Below are 16,560 nucleotides of genomic sequence, written 5' to 3' on the forward strand. Positions count from 1 at the left end.
GGGACCTGGTGACCTTGACGTGATGGCTGCCCACCTCCCAAAGCCTCCCGTTTCCCTTTGCGCAAGTGCCAGAGCCAAGATCATTTCTAGGACAGCAGCTTAGCCACTGTTACTGTAAGGTGGGGGAGGCTGGGCAGGAAGGGAATGAGATTCAGCTGCAGAGACAATATTCCTGCAGACAATAAGGAGTGGTGATCCAGAGCTGGACCCGCCAGCCACAGCCTTTTCACTCCCAAGAACCCAAAGCCAAGCAGAACGTTCCTGGGGCAGAGGGCAGCAGCCCAAAGCTCACACATCTGAAAATGGCTCCTAATTGGTACATGGGGGAGGTGGGGAAAAGGTAGAGGAAGAAAGGAGGGGCCAGCATGGCCACAGAGCACAGGAGCCAAGCTGGGAACAATTAGCTTCTTGCTGCTAAGCCTAAGCACAGCTTTATTCTACATTTGGGAGGACTTAGCCATAAACTGCTAAGGCAAACAGCTCTCCAAGGGCTGGAAGGCCAGCCAGTGACCAGGACAACTAGGCCATTGGCCCTTGGTGACGCAGAGCCAGAGGGGGGCGACCCTCCCACCTGCTGACTCCCAGGCCCAGAAGCTACTCCCTAAAGGCCAGTGGTGTATGTTGCCCCATGTTTTGAGCACAGGAGCAAGTGGAAGAAGAAAAGGAAATCCTGTCTATGATCACTTTCTGTGTGCCAGGCAGCCTGCCAAACTCCCCTCACACTCTCTCCTGCAAGCTGCACAAGAACCCTAAGAAATGAGTATTAAATCTAGGTGAGGTAGCTCACACCAACAAGCCAGGTGTGGTAGTGCATGTCTGTAATCCCAGCTATGCTGGAGGATAGGTAAGGATAGCAGTCCTAGTCTGGTCCCAGGCAAAAAAGCACAAGATCCTCTCTGAGAAATAACCTAAAAGCAAAAAAAGGCTGGAGGCCTAGCTCAAGTGCAAAGCCTGCCTAGCAAATGCAAGGCCCTGAGTTCAAACTCCAGTAACTTCAAAAGAAAGAAAGAGAAAAGAAATACTGTGACCATTGCCCCACTTTCCAGAGGGAGAAACTGAGGCACCAGAGGGAAGTCACTTCTTCAAGGTCAGAGAAACTGCTCAGACTCAAAAGTTCAGATTCGAACCAGAGCCTGCACTTTTTGTTACATTAAAAAGAAAATAAATATTGGCTGAAGGCGTGGCTCAAGAATTAGAGCACCTGCCTAGCAAATGTGAGGCCCTGGGTTCAAACCCCAGTACCGCCAAGGAAAACAAGAAAATATATACGATATTAATGATAACTACAGCTTGGGTTTTTGCAGTAAAAATGAATAACAGTAGGGAATTCTTTTCCTGCTTCTTTGACCATCAGTGTTTCTATCACAGACAGGAAAAGAAGCAGTCCCTTGTACACTTGCAAGAATGGACTCCCTTCTCTTTTTGTTTGTTTGTTTGGGGGTTTTGTTTTTTGAGACACAGTGTCACTATGTCTCCTAGGCTGGCCTCACACTTACTGTGTAGCAGAGGCTGGCCTCGTGCTCTGCCTGCCTCTGACTCCTCAGTGCTGAGATTACAGACATGCACCACCACGCATGCTCCCTACTCTTTTAGTCTTGAAACTTTCCAAACATCTCCAAGAACAGAGGGACAACACAGTGAGCACATGTGCCCACCCCAGCTTCAGCAATTAGCAGCTCACAGCCAGCAGTGTCCTACCTATTCCCCGCATTCTTTCTCTCTTCCTGGAATGTCTTGACGCAAACCCCAGGCAATGAATTGTGTCATCCATGACTGTTTCTTCGAGTATAGTCATAGATAAAATCTCTATTTAAAACAAAACAGCCCCATTATCATGTCTACAGTTGTCAACAGTCCCTCTGATGTCATTAGATATCCAGACAACTTTCAATTTTTTTTTTGATAACCACATAATTTCTGCTACTGGTCGGTTTATTTGCTGCAGGAACTAAATGCAGTCAGCACAGTGGCAATCGGTTTATTTTTAAGGTCTCTGTTCTAGTTTCTTTCTCTCCCTTTTTTTTTTCTTGTAATTTATTTGGTGAAGAAACTTAGTGATTTGTCTTAGAGAAAATTCTACAGCCTGGATTTTGCTGATCACATCCTGTGGGGTTACTGAGCACATTCCTCTGAATGCTGTATTTACAGTAAATTGGAAGGTAAAGCTAGAGGCCAGTAAGATTCATCCAGCAAGTTTGAGGCCATCCTAGGAGATTCATCAGGTTTGATGGCCATTTATTTTTCCCAAATTATTGCATCCTAGATGGTGTTGTATATTTCCATCAAAAGTCACAAAGTCTGGGCCAGGCATGGTGGTTCACATCTGTAATCCCAGCTGCTGAAGACGCAAAATCGGGAGGATCACATGCCATTCAAGGCTAGTCCAGGCAAAAAAGTTAATAAGACCTCATTTCAACTAATAAGTCAGTGTGGAAACACATACCTGTAATCCTAGTTAAAAGGGAGGTATAAATGGGAGGATCGAGATACAAAGCCAGCCCTATGCAAAAACACAAAACCCTATCTGAAAAATAACTGGAGTAAAAAGGGCTGATGATGTGGCTCAAGTGGTGGAGCTCCTGCCTAGTATTAGTGCACGACCCCGAGTTCAAACCCCGATTCTATCAAAAAAAAAAATGGCACAAAATCTGGCTGTCCTCTCTCTCTCTCTCTCTCTCTCTGAGATTGGGGGCCATTGACAGCCCTTGAATGACCTGTCATCTTAATAGCAAATCAAAACGGAGATGGACAAACACTGTCATTTTCCCCGGGTTTATCAGCTGAAATTTTTTTTTAATTCCTGTTTATCAGCTGACTACCTGAACATGGAGTTCATTTGGGAAAAGCTCCAAGCTCCAATCTTCCCCATTACTTACCAGTGTAATGACTTGGTCCCTCAGCACCTCCTAAGGTGACAGTGAACTTGGGTTGGAAGGGGTGTCTTTTGGTTTGGTTTGGTTTTGCACGTACTTGGGGATTTTTACACCTCTGGCATCTTTAGTTCACTGTCATTATTCTTCTTGATAGCAAAAGGACATCTTCACATTGGCTCATGGGTCCTTGGACATGGGCCCAGGAGTCTTGATCACCTCCTTGCCGTCTGGCAGGACAAGATGTTCCAAGCTAAAATGTCCTTCCTCATGCTGAGGACCAGCCTTCTCTTCGAGGGGCTCTGCTTCCTTGTAGAAGTCAGTGATGGCTAAATATCACAATCGGACCCTGGGGCGCTGGCTGCTCCCACATGGTTATTGTTAATGAGCCTGTTAGTGACCAGCTAGGAGGAAATGCTTTTTTTAAATATAATCTACATACTGATGCTTTCCAGGACTGTAAGCTTTTCAGTAAGCTCATTGGCCTTTTCTGTATCTCTTTTCTCCATACTGAAAACCCAGTTCTACACCAGTCACATACTCCCTGACTGCTTCACCCCACAAACGCACACCAGAACAACAGGTGGATATGAGGATCACTGAAAACAGCTTCAGATTACCCTTTCTGCTCCCAGGGTGTGTCCCGGTGATGGCACGTAGCACAGCTGTGCGATGGCGTCTTTTGAAATGCTTTCTCTCAGTAGAATTTTGCCCTGCTAGGTTCATTGGCTTCGTTTCAGTTTCGATTTTTAGGGATTGATTTTTTTAATTTAATTTTGTTCTATAATTAGGTAGAAAATTTACATGGTTCCAAAGTCAAATCTACAAAGCAAATTTCAAAAAGCAAACAAACAAAAATAATCAGCCTTAACCTGAATCCTCTCCCTCTACCAGAGGCTGAAGTGCTTTTGTTTGGGTTGTTCTGGTCTTTTCTTTCTACTTCTTTAAAAGCAGGTGCATGGATGTATATAAATGTGTGTCCTCCCCTTGGTACATAAATGACAGTGTCTTCCCCACACTTTTGCTCCAGACTTCATTTGTTCTTTTTTTTTTTTTTTTTTTGTGGCACTGGGGCTTGAACTCAGGACCTCATGCTTGCTAGACAGGTGCTCTACCACTTGAGCCACTCCACCAGCCCTGTTTTGTATTGGGTATTTTCAGCTTAGGGTCTTCTGAGTATTTGGCCAGGGCTGGTTTTGAACCATGACCCTCCTGATCTTTGCCTCCTGAGTAGCTAGGATTACAGGCATGAGCCATCAGCCTTGTTCATTATTTTTTTTAACAGACTATTCTGGTGGTCATTCCATAGGACCAGCCTTCCTCCATTTTTGCATCTGAATGTATTCCAGCATATAGTTTGGTCAACCAGCCCCTCGACATGCCATTTAGCTCTTCCCAGTCTTTTCCTATGGCCAGTCTTCGGCTATGTTAACTTTGGACGCAAAAAGAGACAGAAGGAGTCAGGGACACGGCTGTGACCCCAGTGACCACTTTCTCTAAGCAGGCCCTGACTCCTAATAGCCCATTCATCTATGAATTCATTAATGGATTAATCCATTGATTACATCAGAGCCCTCATGATCCAAACCCCTCTCCAATGTTGGGTCCACCAGCTGGGGACCAAGCCTTCACCTTTTTCTGTTTTCACAGTATACCTTTGAAATACACTCCTGGAAGTGAGATTGTGGGCTCAAAGGGTAAATGTGCATATAATTCTACTACTTTTGTTAAATGATCTCCATTTGATTTATTTTATAATTTTTATTTTTAAACAGGAAGTAGATTTATAAGATTCTAAAGGTAAACTTACAGCTGAAAGCTTCTATGCCACCCTAATCCTCCACCTGCCTGATTCTACTGCACCAACCCCAAAGCTCTCTGCATCTAAGTGGCCAGTATTATTGGCTCCTTGCATGACCTTCACAATGTTTTATGTGACTCCATGTGAGCACAGAGAGATAGAAGGGGGCGAAATATTGATTTCCCCCCTTCTTGTGTTTTAACCCCAGCAGCTAGAGGTTCTCTATGCTATCCACCTTCCAGCCCTGAAGAGCTGCTTCTGCTGAGCACAGGAGCAGCCCCCACCTCCTCTGCTGCTCCCATAGCCTCGCAACGTGGCCAGTACTATCCCCTATACCAGCCCGGGGCTCAGAAAGTTTGAATGGCAGAGCTGCACTCAGGTCTAGGTGTGCCAACTGGGAGAGTGTTCTTCCTCTCCACGTTAGCTACACATTCCACGTCCCCACTCCAGTCTACCCCAGCCGGAGCACTGCCCTCAGTTGCCAGATGGGGCCTCTGCTCTCTAAAGGAGCTGCCTGTTTCATTGTGATAGTTAGCTTTTCATTGCTGTGACAAAGTACTTAAGAAAATGACTTAAGGAAGGAATGATTTGGACTCCTGGTTTGAGAGTTTCAGGCCAAGGGCAACTGGCTCCATTGCTGTGGGCCTGAGGGGAGGCAGAGAGCATCATGGTGGGAGTATATGGAGGAGCACAGCTGTGTACTTCATGGCAGCCAGGAAGCAGAGAGAAACAGAAGGGGCCAAGACCAAGATGTGCTCCTTCACCAGAGGATTGACCAACTTCCTCCAGCTAGGCCCCGCCTCCTAACAGCCCCTTCAGCTATGAACTCATCAATGGATGAATCCATTGATTAAATCAGAACCCTCATAATCCAAGCCTTCTCAGTGACTGGGTCCACCAGCTGAAGACCAAGTCTTCAACACATGAGCCTTTTGACACCTCAGACACAAACCATAACCAGTTCCCAGGAGCCTTGGGAACTTCATCACCCTACATTAGCTCATAGCAAACATTTTGAGGCAGCGTCAGGAAGCCAGGGCCCTGCCACCATGTTGGTCATCAGGTGTGGAACTAAAGTATCATCGTCAGTCAATATTGTCAGTCCTCCAAACCCCACTGCCCTCGTCATGTGCACCCCCTGCAGGTCAGTTTTGTAGATAAGGCCCAATGACACTGTTTTAAGACACCTGAAAAGACACTCTTTTTCCTTTATTAAAAAAAAAAAAAGATAGTGATTGTAATTAGCTTAAGCCCAATAAAATAATATTTACCCAAATTTTACACTTACAGGGGAACACTCCAAACAATTAATTCCAACAACATAATTAATTCAAATTTACATTAATTAAATTAAATTAAAACATTAAACTCATTTCTTCATCTACTCCTATGAAGTTGGGCAATTTAATTGCTCTGAAACGAGATAACCGAAATAAAGAGGGTATTTAACATACTTATTAAATCCCACTTAGTATTTCTGATTGGTATTTTTAGGGTCTAATTAGTGTCTAATTAACTTGCTATAGGCTATCTTTTCACAATACCAATTAAATTTCAAAACATCCTTTATAAACACACGGCCCTGAAAAGGAGAAGATTAAGCATTGTTATAGGCGTGAGATAATCAGGAGACATTGGTGTGGTATTGTTTTTTATCTATAAATACCCTGCTTATTAAAACTCATCAAGTGTAGCTTTTCACCATTAATTGCTATTTAATCAACTTCAAATAAATGAGGAAATCTCTGAGACCAGCTGTCATTGTTGGAGACAGCTGAAGAGCCCAGAAAACAAGCACAGGAGGTGAGAGCAGGAGGTAGGACACGGAGGAGGGGAGACAGCAGGCCTATGAGAGGAAGGTGCAGGAGAGAAAGAGATGGGGTTCCAGATGGCGTGGTGCTGACTCGCCACCTCTAGGTGATGTTCAAGGTGGAAATCCCAACTTGGAACAAGTGTAGGAGGATGGGAGTCATCCACAACTAAATTTCCCAGCTCTGTGGGATGCAAGCCTTAGAGAACTCCAAAGGTGACAATGCCCCAGCCCATGGGGAAAAGGTGTAAGATCCCAGGGTTGGAATCTAAGAGCCTCCACTTCCCCCAGGGCTGGGTGACATAGTGTGAGTCACTCAGCCTCTCTGAGCCTAAGTTTCCTCAATTGTAAAATAAAGGGCTGTCCTCATGGGTGTGCAACCTGGCAGTTGCCTAGGGATCCAGGCTTAGAAGGGCCCCATGCTTGGCTAAATGCTCTCTGCTGTCATCTGGAAATAAATTTTGAGGTGGGGGGGGGCTCTGTTTTCATTTTGTACCGGGCCTGCAAACCATGAAACCGGTTCTGGTTAAATGCAACTTTCGTAGGGTGGCTGTGAGAATGGGTGACAAGTTCCTATGGGAAGCATTGAGCACTGTGCCCTGCCTGAAGTCAGAGGCTTCAGAAGTGGACCAGCACAGCACATCAGGGTGAATACAGGAGGAACAGGGCTCCAGTGGCCTGAGAGGCAACCAGCTCTGTTGCTTCCTTTCCTGGGACAAGGTACCACAGGGACTGGGCTCCTGACACTGTGCCTTGGCCCAGCCTGTGGCAGAGGACTTGGCCTCTTTTGGAACATGCTTGCTGGTCTCTCCCTAGCTGATCGCCTGGGAGCCAGAGCAGCAGGAGGAGGTCACCATGGTGACTGCCCGGCCCAACTTCCAGGACAGCATCCACGTGGGCTTCGTGTCAGGTCTGAAGAAGTTCACTGAGTACTTTACTTCTGTACTCTGCTTCACCACCCCAGGGGACGGGCCCCGCAGCAGCCCCCAGCTGGTGCGCACTCATGAAGATGGTAGGTGCCACCGGTCCCCATGCTCCATCCCCACCCACCCTCTCCAGGGCAAGGGTGCCTTGCTCTGGCTCTAACAGGCACTGGGCGGGTGGGGGGCCTTCTGGGGAACAGTGCCAGGGCCCGTGGGACACCTGAGCTTCGATGACATCCTGGACACCTCACTGAAGGTCAGCTGGCAGGAACCGGCGGCGAAGAATGGCATCCTCACAGGTAGGCACCCAGGGCTCCCGAACTGGAGGGTGGGATGGGGAAAGGTCACCTGTCACTCAGACCTCCAGCGGACCTACGCAGAGGAGGGTCTTGGCACCTCCGTTCTGCAACACATCTTAGCATGTGCAGTCCGGGACCCCAGGTGTCTCTAGGATGTCTCTCCTATAATCCCAATCCACGGGTAGCATCCCATGAGGCAACAGAGCAGAAGACCAGCATCTCCTAAACCGAACCAAATTGTGAGAAGTAGAGCAAGGGTCAAGGCCAATATATGGTCCCAGCCCAGCTCATGTCACCACTGTGGGCTCTTGCCAGGGTACCGGATCTCCTGGGAGGAATACAACCGAACCAACACCCGTGTGACTCACTATCTGCCCAATGTGACCCTGGAGTACCGTGTGACAGGCCTCACTGCGCTCACCACCTACACCATTGAGGTGGCCGCCATGACTTCCAAAGGCCAGGGCCAGGTGTCTGCCTCCACAATCTCCTCTGGGGTGCCTCCAAGTAGGTGCCTCTGCCAGGGAGACCCTGGCCTCTGTTGTTCTTGTGAGCAGCATCTTGTTGAAGAGGGACCCTGTCTTGCAGGAATGCTGGCCTTTATTCGGCAAGGCTCCATGGGCCCAGGGTCCTCCCTTGAGCAGGTTTGGTTCCCAGGACCCCTGTGGCTCTGGATGGAGGCTTCTGGCTTGCTGCTATCTTCCCTGTCCATAGTTCACTGCATAGCAGAGGCCCCTGGAGGACACTGTCCTGGTCTCATCTGCCCTACTGTTCCCTTCCTATACCATGCTCCACACTGGGCAATGGTCACTGTGATTCAGGAGAATTCTCACTGTCACCCGGAAAGTCCAAATTGGACCAGCTGTGCAAGAGATGGCAGAGGACGCTGGGCATAAACAAACAGCAAGCTGGAGTCTAGTCTCAGCCCTGCCTCTGACAAGCTCTGTGACTTAGAGCCGGTCAAGTGTCCCCTGTGTCCCTCAGTTTCCCCACCTGGACTAGATAACCACGTGGCATATCAGTAAGGCTGTGCTTGTGTGACCTGGTCATCATCCCTGTACCTGCTGATTGAGATGTCTGAGGTGCCTGAGGTTCAGTCAACTCCCAATGGCGATACATATCCATGAGAAATATTTACACAGTGCTGACCACACCTGGAGCTAAGGGCTTTCACTGCCTCCTCACAATGACCCTGAAGTAGGTATTGTCGTTAGCACCTCCATTTTACTAAGGCACAGAGAAATGGTAACATGCGCAAAGACACAGCCTAGGAGTGGTGGAGTCAGATTCAAATTACACAGTCCAACTCCAGAATCTGTGCTCTTACTGTTCATTCTGAGACTCAGAAGCCCCAGGGTTCCTGATTAGAAAAGAGGAGGTGCTTCCTGCCCCCCTCTGTCCCTCATCTACCTCAGCCATTATTGGGTATGGAGGTTTCTCTCTGAGCCTAGCTGATGAGGCCTCATGACCACTTCTCTCACACCCAGAATGGCCAAGGGACGTCCTTGGCATACATGGCCCTGTTTGCAGAGGTCCCCTCTGCCCCCCAGATCTGTCTCAGCCTCCTGGGGTGAGCATGGCTCTCCACAGGACACAGGTGCATGGCAGATGTTGGCATAGGAGGCCTTGGCCATCCTTTTGCTGAACCATCTACAGGAGCAGTGGGACACACAGCCCCCTCCTTGCCCAAACATCCTGTTTCATGTGGAGCCACACTCTCACCTGATCTCCTTTCCTACCCTGTTCTCCTTTTCAGAGCTCCCTGGTGCCCCCACCAACCTGGGCATTTCCAACATTGGCCCCCGTTCTGTGACCCTGCAGTTCAGGCCAGGGTACGATGGGAAGACCTCCATCTCCCGCTGGCTGGTGGAGGCCCAGGTAAAACCTGCTGGAGGGGAGCCCCAGGGACCAGAGAGCCCCCCACTACCATCCAGGTCTGGGACAGACCCACATCAGGGTGTTTTCAGTCAATGTGAATTTTCGTGGCCAAATAGAGGTGCTCCTCCACTTATGATGGGGTTACATTCCCAGTACATCCATCATAAGTTGAAAACAGCATAAATCAAAAGTGTGTTTAATGCACTAACTTACTGAAAATCCCAGCCCCACCCAGCCTACCTAAAACCTGGCCAGAACTCCATTAACCTGCACTTGGACATTGAGCCCTGGGAGGGAAGATCGGACTGCATATGGCTAACCCTGGATAAGACCAAAATTCTGGAAAGATTCCCAGAAGGTCTTTCTATTTACATTGGCACCAATGTAAACTGAAAAATTATTAATTTGAACCATGGTGAATTGGGGTCCATCTGTACACCAAAAATGCCCACAGCGCCCTATCCTGTCTCCACAGCACCTCACCTGTGCATATAAGAACACCCGCACACAATCCCCTCCAGGGTCTGGTAGGGGAAAAAAAGCCAGTGGTTGTGAGCCCTTGGCTCTCTCAGGGCTCATTTGGTGGTTCAACCCCTGTTCCCCTCCCAGAAATTCAAATTTAGCTGGTCGAGGGTGAGAAGCACCCCAGGGTGTTAGGGAGACTGTCCTCTGGAGTTTGTTAAAAGTGTGAATTACTGGCCCTGCCCCCAGGGATTCTGATTGACTGGGTGTGATGTGGTGTTTGGAACTAGCATTCAAGGGGCTCTGATGCAAGATGGCTCAGAGTCATACCTGCAGTCTTGTTTAAGGGCCTGGAAAGATGCTGGCCCATTTGGTGTCCTCCAGGTGAGTCCTGGGATTTGGACCAAGACCTTCTCTGGGCAGAATAGTGTCTTCTAGGAGCTGGGGCTCAGAGCACCCCACCTCAGCCCTGCAGGCTGGACAGGTCTAAAGGTCCCCCTTTTCCAGGTAGGCGTGGTCGGGGAGGGAGAGGAGTGGTTGCTCATCCACCAACTGAGCAATGAGCCAGATGTGCGCTCCTTGGAAGTGCCTGACCTCAACCCCTTCACTTTCTACAGGTAAGGCATGGGGTGAGTGAGGTCTGCCCCCCTGGAGCCGGGGCTGACCCTGGAGTCCTCCCTCACCACTTTGTTCATCCCTTCCACCCCACCCAGTTTCCGAATGCGCCAGGTGAACATTGTAGGCACTAGCCCACCCAGTCAGCCTTCTAGAAAGATCCAGACCCTCCAGGCACCCCCAGACATGGCCCCAGCCAACGTAACTCTGCGCACAGCCAGTGAGACCAGCCTGTGGTTCCGCTGGATGGTAAGACTCCCTTGAGGGCAGTGGGGTGGGTGTCTCTCAACCTTGGCCACCCTACACAGCTGCTGTCATGCCTCAAAGTGGGCACACGTTGAATGTCTATGCTTCTTTCTCTTTAATTGCTTAATTTTTAAAATTTTTTTCTTTTTTTTCTTCTTTACTTACCTAGTAAAGAACCTAACAGTCAAATGTAGCCAAATGAAGAAATAAGCCCCTTGAGAGGAAGGAGTTTAAAAATTGCTGTTTAGTGAGCATTGCCAAGTGTCAAGCATTTTAAATTTAATCCTCCCAGGGACTACAGAGGATATAACATCATCCCAATGTACAGTTAAGAAAACTGAGGCTCAGAGAAGTTAGGAGCCACACAGCTCCCATGCTCTATCAGAGAATAGGCACCTGCTTGCTGCTAAGGTGGAGGTGGCCTGGAAGGGGCCATCAGGCTCTCCAGACAGTCTCAGAGCTCAGGGCTATATGTTGACGGTCATTACCAAGGTGGCCCTGCATGAGGTAGCATGCTAGCACACTGAGGCTTTCTCTCTTGCCAGACGCTGCCCTGGGTGCTTTATTCCAAGTCCAGTGCTGAATGCTCTCAACAGGCCCAGGACCGCACATCCTTCCACACTCCCACTTAACAGCAGGACTGGGATTCTGCCCAGAGTCTGCACCCCAAAATCCACAGCCCTAGCCACTAAGTGCACTGCTGTCTCCCAGGACCAGCGATGCCCAGAATCACTGAAGCTTCAGTCCCCCGAGGCATGTGGAACAAAGGAGAATTCCTAGACACAGAATTATGGGGAGCTGCCCGTACCCCGAAATCCTGGCATAGGGGAGATCCATCCTGACAATGCTCCACAGGCTCCTCTGAGCACACAGCTCTCTGTCTCCATGGAAGATCTCTCACGAGTGTGCAAGACACAGTTTGCAAAAAGGCTCACCCGGTGAGCCAGGTGTACCTTGGAGCTGTGATGGCCATCGCTGAGAGGGACAGCCTGAAGGGGATGGCCTGTGGCTATGAGAGCCCCTGGCACCATCAACCCTCCATTAACATTGGTTATCAATTATGGCTTCCCTCCCAGGTGGCAGGTGCCCAGCAGCACTGCCCTTCAGAACAGTGCAGTAGTCCCAGGCACTGTGGATAGGTGGGCAGGCACCTAGGCAGCTTTTTTGGACCTCCGCTGCAGCCTCTGCACCACCCCCTGCTGGCCCAAACTTACCTATTGACTCTCACTTGAAGCTTTCCAACATCGAAGGTTAGATGGGGGTGGGGGAAGAGAAGACAGTAGCTGTGCCTTGCAGCCCAGCACCTCTCAGGCCTGCTTAATGGTGCATGGCCCGTTACCTCTCCTTAGCAGGTAGGAAAGCCCCATTCCAGTCCCGTCTCAGGCTCTCGGGTCATTGATTGCTGTCTTAATGGCCTCTGGTCCCTCACTAAGTGTCTGTGGAGGGGTGGGAGAGAGGGTGAGTGGAGCAGCAGGAGCTGGAGGGGAGGGAGTGAATAAAGTGGGTCAGAATACGGTGAGCTGTGAACTGTAGACCTTTAGAGCCTTGAGAAGTAAAATGGGGGAAGAGAGGCTGTGGACGCCCCGGCTCCACTCTGTCCCTTTCAGAGGAGGAGTGAAAGTCAACGGCTCTCCCAGTGAACTGCCCCTCCACTGCCTACCAACACTGTCCAGGGTCATCCAAACAACCTTGAACTGGTGACCGCAGGCCCTCCAGCCCAGACCTAAGACCCAGAAAAGGAATCTGCCTTTTATCTATGGCAAGACTCAAACCAGAAGGAAGCTAAAGATGCAGCAGGTCAGGCTGAGGCTTGCTGGATAACAGGACTTCCTGGCAGTGACAGAGGCCCTTTCTGCTTGCCCACTCCTCCAAGGGCAGCATGAGCCAAGTACAGGTGTGGTAAGCAATTAATAAAGTGTGCGTTGGCAGCCTGAGACAGGGAGTCAGGCAGGGGTGACAGCCAGAGCCCATGCTCATGACAGTGTTGGATAGGTGGCCTTTGAGCCTCCTGAAAAGGACCATCTCCCCGAGTAGGGGAGTAAAGAATGAGGCTGCTTCTCCTTGCAGCCTGGAGTAGAGCTGGGACCATCAGAAACACAGCGTTACCCAACCCAAGCCACACCCCGAGGGAGAGAGCACCTGTCACAGACGTGGACAGCTTAGACTTCAGGTGGTGGGCTGGGTCCCCTCAAAGGCTCCCTGGAAAAGGAACACAAGCCCCCCCCATCCCAGGCAGCCCTTCCTGGACAGGGTAGCCTCCCTCACATCACCTTCCCCCTCCCCCATCCCCACCTTGGTATAGCCTCTCCCAGAGATGGAATACAACGGGAACCCTGAGTCTGTGGGCTACAAGATCAAGTACAGCCGGTCAGATGGCCATGGGAAAACTCTGAGCCACGTGGTCCAGGACCGAGTGGAGCGGGAGTACACCATTGAAGACCTGGAGGAGTGGACAGAGTATCGCGTCCAGGTCCAGGCCTTCAACGCCATTGGAAGTGGACCCTGGAGCCAGATGGTGGTGGGCAGGACCCGGGAATCAGGTACTGCTCTATCTCTCTGCCCTCAGGGCCATCCGATTGAACAGGAGGTTTTGAATTGCACACAAGGCTGTTTCCAAAGACAGCCCGAGCAGCTTCTCCTGTGCTTGGAGCACTGCAGAGAGCCCTGCCATATTGCCATATCACCAAGGCCCCCAGTGCCTGCTCCTCCTCTGTGACTGTTCCCACTGTCAGGGACTCTTAGAATACCAAGCTGTCTGACTATCCAAACTGCCCACCTCCCACTCCTCAGCTTTAATCCTGACATTAGTGGTGCCTGAAGGAACCTGAGATGGAGGTTCAGGGAAGGATCCACTCTCCAAACATTCCAGAAACACAACCAGAAGCTCCAAGGGGCCTAGCAAGGGGTCATCTACAGACCATGAGCCCAACCTAAAAGAAGCCCTCATTTGTCCACATGTGGTCCGCAGCCCTGTGACTTTTATCTGGCACCTTTTAAATGACAGGTGGAGGGCTGGGCATGGTGGTACATACTTGTAATCCCAGCTACTTGAGAAGTAGAGACAGGAAGATCAAGGTTCAAGGCCAGCCTGGGTAAAAAGTTAGCAAGATCCTATTTCACAAATAAGCTGGGTATGGTATCACACACTTGTAATCCCAGCTACTCAAGAGATGGAAATAGGAGGACCAAGGTCTGAGGCTAGACCAGGCAAAGTTATAAGACCCTATCTGAAAAGCAAACTAAAAACAGAAAGGGTTGGGGTGTGGCTCAAGTGGTACAGTGCTTGCCTAGTGAGTCTGAGGTCCTGAGTTCAAATCCCAGGACTGCAAAAAAAAAAGGGAGGAAGGGGGAGAAAGGGAGGAAAGAAGGGAGGGAGGAAAGAAGGGAGGGAGGAAGGAAAAAAGGGAAAGAGGGAAAAAAAGAAAATGACAGGCAGCTCTCTTGGCATTCCTAGTCTCCCCATCCTACCCCTCCTGGCTGTGCTGGCAGGAAATGCAAGCTCATCTAAAGACAGTCTGAGCAAAGAATAATGAGGGAGGCGAAGCTGAAGCCAGACACAGAGTTGGTGACATTCCAAGCCCCGAGCCATCCTAGAAGGATAATTTGCAATTTGGGGACCAGCTGTACCATGTTTTCTTCCATACATAGAGCAGACAGCATCAAGCTGACTCCTCTCTTGGCCCATGTCCTGCTCCACCCCCTCCACTGCAGGAAGGACTTGGGGTCCTCAGTTCCTTTTCTCCACCTGTCTCCCACAGTCCCGTCCTCTGGTCCCACCAACGTGTCCGCACTGGCCACAACCTCTAGCAGCATGCTGGTACGCTGGAATGAGATCCCTGAAGCCGATCGCAACGGGCTTGTGCTGGGCTACAAGGTGTGTCTCTGCATCAGAGGCGGGTGGGCTCCCTGTCTTTGTCACCTTCTGGATCTCTGCTCCCTATAGTAGACACAAAAGATCTGCCCAACCTCCCACCCACCTGTCACCGCAGCAGCCAAGGAGCCTCCTTTAGGGGTGGAGAGACTTCCAGTGAGTCCCAGGGTCCTTGGAGCTATGCCCCCTCTCCCCAGAGGCCATACTAGGCAGCCCAAGCCTCACTCTCAGCCCCCCGATGGGCCCAGTTTTGGTTTCTGTTATGTTTTAGATTCCTCTTAAAGCTGGGCCTAGCCATAAGGTCCTGCCCTGGCCTACAAGCTGGGAGACATGGGCTGATGTCTGCCCTTACTAGCTCTGTGACCTTGAGCCTGTCTTCCCACCTGGATGCCATTAAGGGACCTCTGGCTCTATAGCCAGTCTATCTTTGTGTCCCAAGCCCTCCAAGAGCACCAGCTTTGAAATTACCCCACGTTCTCTTGGGGCCAAGCCACTCCAAGAAGCCTGAGTCTGCCTATCCCATACCCCTACCCTGGATTAGACCCAGGACAAGTACTAGCAGGGTGAGACCCAGGACTGAGGCCCTTACCTGTGCTGGGCCCTGGCAGGTGATATACAAGGAGAAGGACGCAGACTCCCAGCCCAGCTTCTGGCTGGTAGAAGGCAACTCATCTCGCAGTGTCCAACTCACAGGCTTAGGGAAGTACGTGCTCTACGAGGTCCGGGTGCTGGCCTTCACACGCGTGGGGGACGGCAGCCCCAGCCACCCTCCCGTACTGGAGCGGACGCTGGATGATGGTAAGTTCAAATCTCAGTTGACCCACGCGAGACGGAATGAGCAGCCTTCCATCCTGCCCCGCAGCCTCGCCTCCTGGTGCCCTACCCTGCCCCAGAGGAGAGGAAGCTATGACCTCCAGCTCCTCCTGTGGTCACTAGGGTCTACTAACCCCTCTGTAAGAGGGTGCTAATCCCTAAGGAAGAAAGGACAACACGAGGGCAGTTGGACATCTGATTCCACTTTCTTGGTCCCTCTCGGGATCAAGTACATGGGACAGGTTCACTTTGAGTTAAGTCTTGATTTTTCCTGGACTCCAGCCTCCTGGTCCTGTTTGCAAAAGAGCGACATCTGCATTTATCCCTATGACAAAACTCGCCATCCCAAGCTGACGGAAAGGCCCTCTGCCCTTCCTTCTCCCCATGGCCTGCCCACCGCAAAGATTTGCAGGGTCCAGAAAGGAGTGCAAAAGCCCAAATAGCATATGTCTATATATTCTAGAGTTATAAATCTAGCTAATGAGCTGTTAAATTAAATATGTTCTATCCTCCTGCCTTGACAAATATACCCATATAATGACCGAGAAGGTCACATTCACGTTTACAGATCTCAGGCTCCTCGGCATTCTGTACTGGAATAAAGCATCACAGGGGACGCCTCCCCACCCCTGCCAGTCACTGCTCCCCCTACCCTGGTCCCTCCATGTCCTACCCTCTCCCCTCATCCTCCCCAGTCTCCATCCACTCCTCTAAAACAGCGGGCCCCTTGGGTCCCTAGGCTGAGGGGCACACAGCCTGCCCTAGGGCAGTAGATCTGGGGAGTGGGCCCATGCAGACCCTGGAAGTATGCTTGGGACTGTCTGGAAAGGAGTTTTCAGGATCCTAGGATTCCAGAGTGAGATCTGGAGAGAGAGGTCATGGAGGCTCAGGGAGAGCTCTTCCCTTGGCCACCTTACCCAGCAGGTGGAGAGAAGTCAGGGCAGAGCTTTCTAAGTTGGGGCTGGGCACATG

General features: G+C 50.4%; 1 protein-coding gene across 2 annotated transcripts in view; it reads left to right on the forward strand.

Moving 5' to 3' along the window:
• Window positions 1-16,560, forward strand: part of Sdk2 (sidekick cell adhesion molecule 2) — a 266,943-nt gene that overhangs the window by 197,979 nt on the left and 52,404 nt on the right. For both annotated transcript variants that reach the window (XM_074045223.1, XM_074045222.1), the window contains exons 19-27: window positions 7,298-7,493; window positions 7,605-7,703; window positions 8,019-8,210; window positions 9,460-9,581; window positions 10,551-10,660; window positions 10,757-10,907; window positions 13,207-13,444; window positions 14,663-14,778; window positions 15,384-15,573. In XM_074045223.1, coding sequence (XP_073901324.1) covers window positions 7,298-7,493; window positions 7,605-7,703; window positions 8,019-8,210; window positions 9,460-9,581; window positions 10,551-10,660; window positions 10,757-10,907; window positions 13,207-13,444; window positions 14,663-14,778; window positions 15,384-15,573 — 1,414 coding nt within the window. The remainder of the gene's footprint in view (window positions 1-7,297; window positions 7,494-7,604; window positions 7,704-8,018; window positions 8,211-9,459; window positions 9,582-10,550; window positions 10,661-10,756; window positions 10,908-13,206; window positions 13,445-14,662; window positions 14,779-15,383; window positions 15,574-16,560) is intronic.

This window comes from Castor canadensis, chromosome 11 (genome assembly GCF_047511655.1).
Source record: "Castor canadensis chromosome 11, mCasCan1.hap1v2, whole genome shotgun sequence".
Taxonomy (NCBI): domain Eukaryota; kingdom Metazoa; phylum Chordata; class Mammalia; order Rodentia; family Castoridae; genus Castor; species Castor canadensis.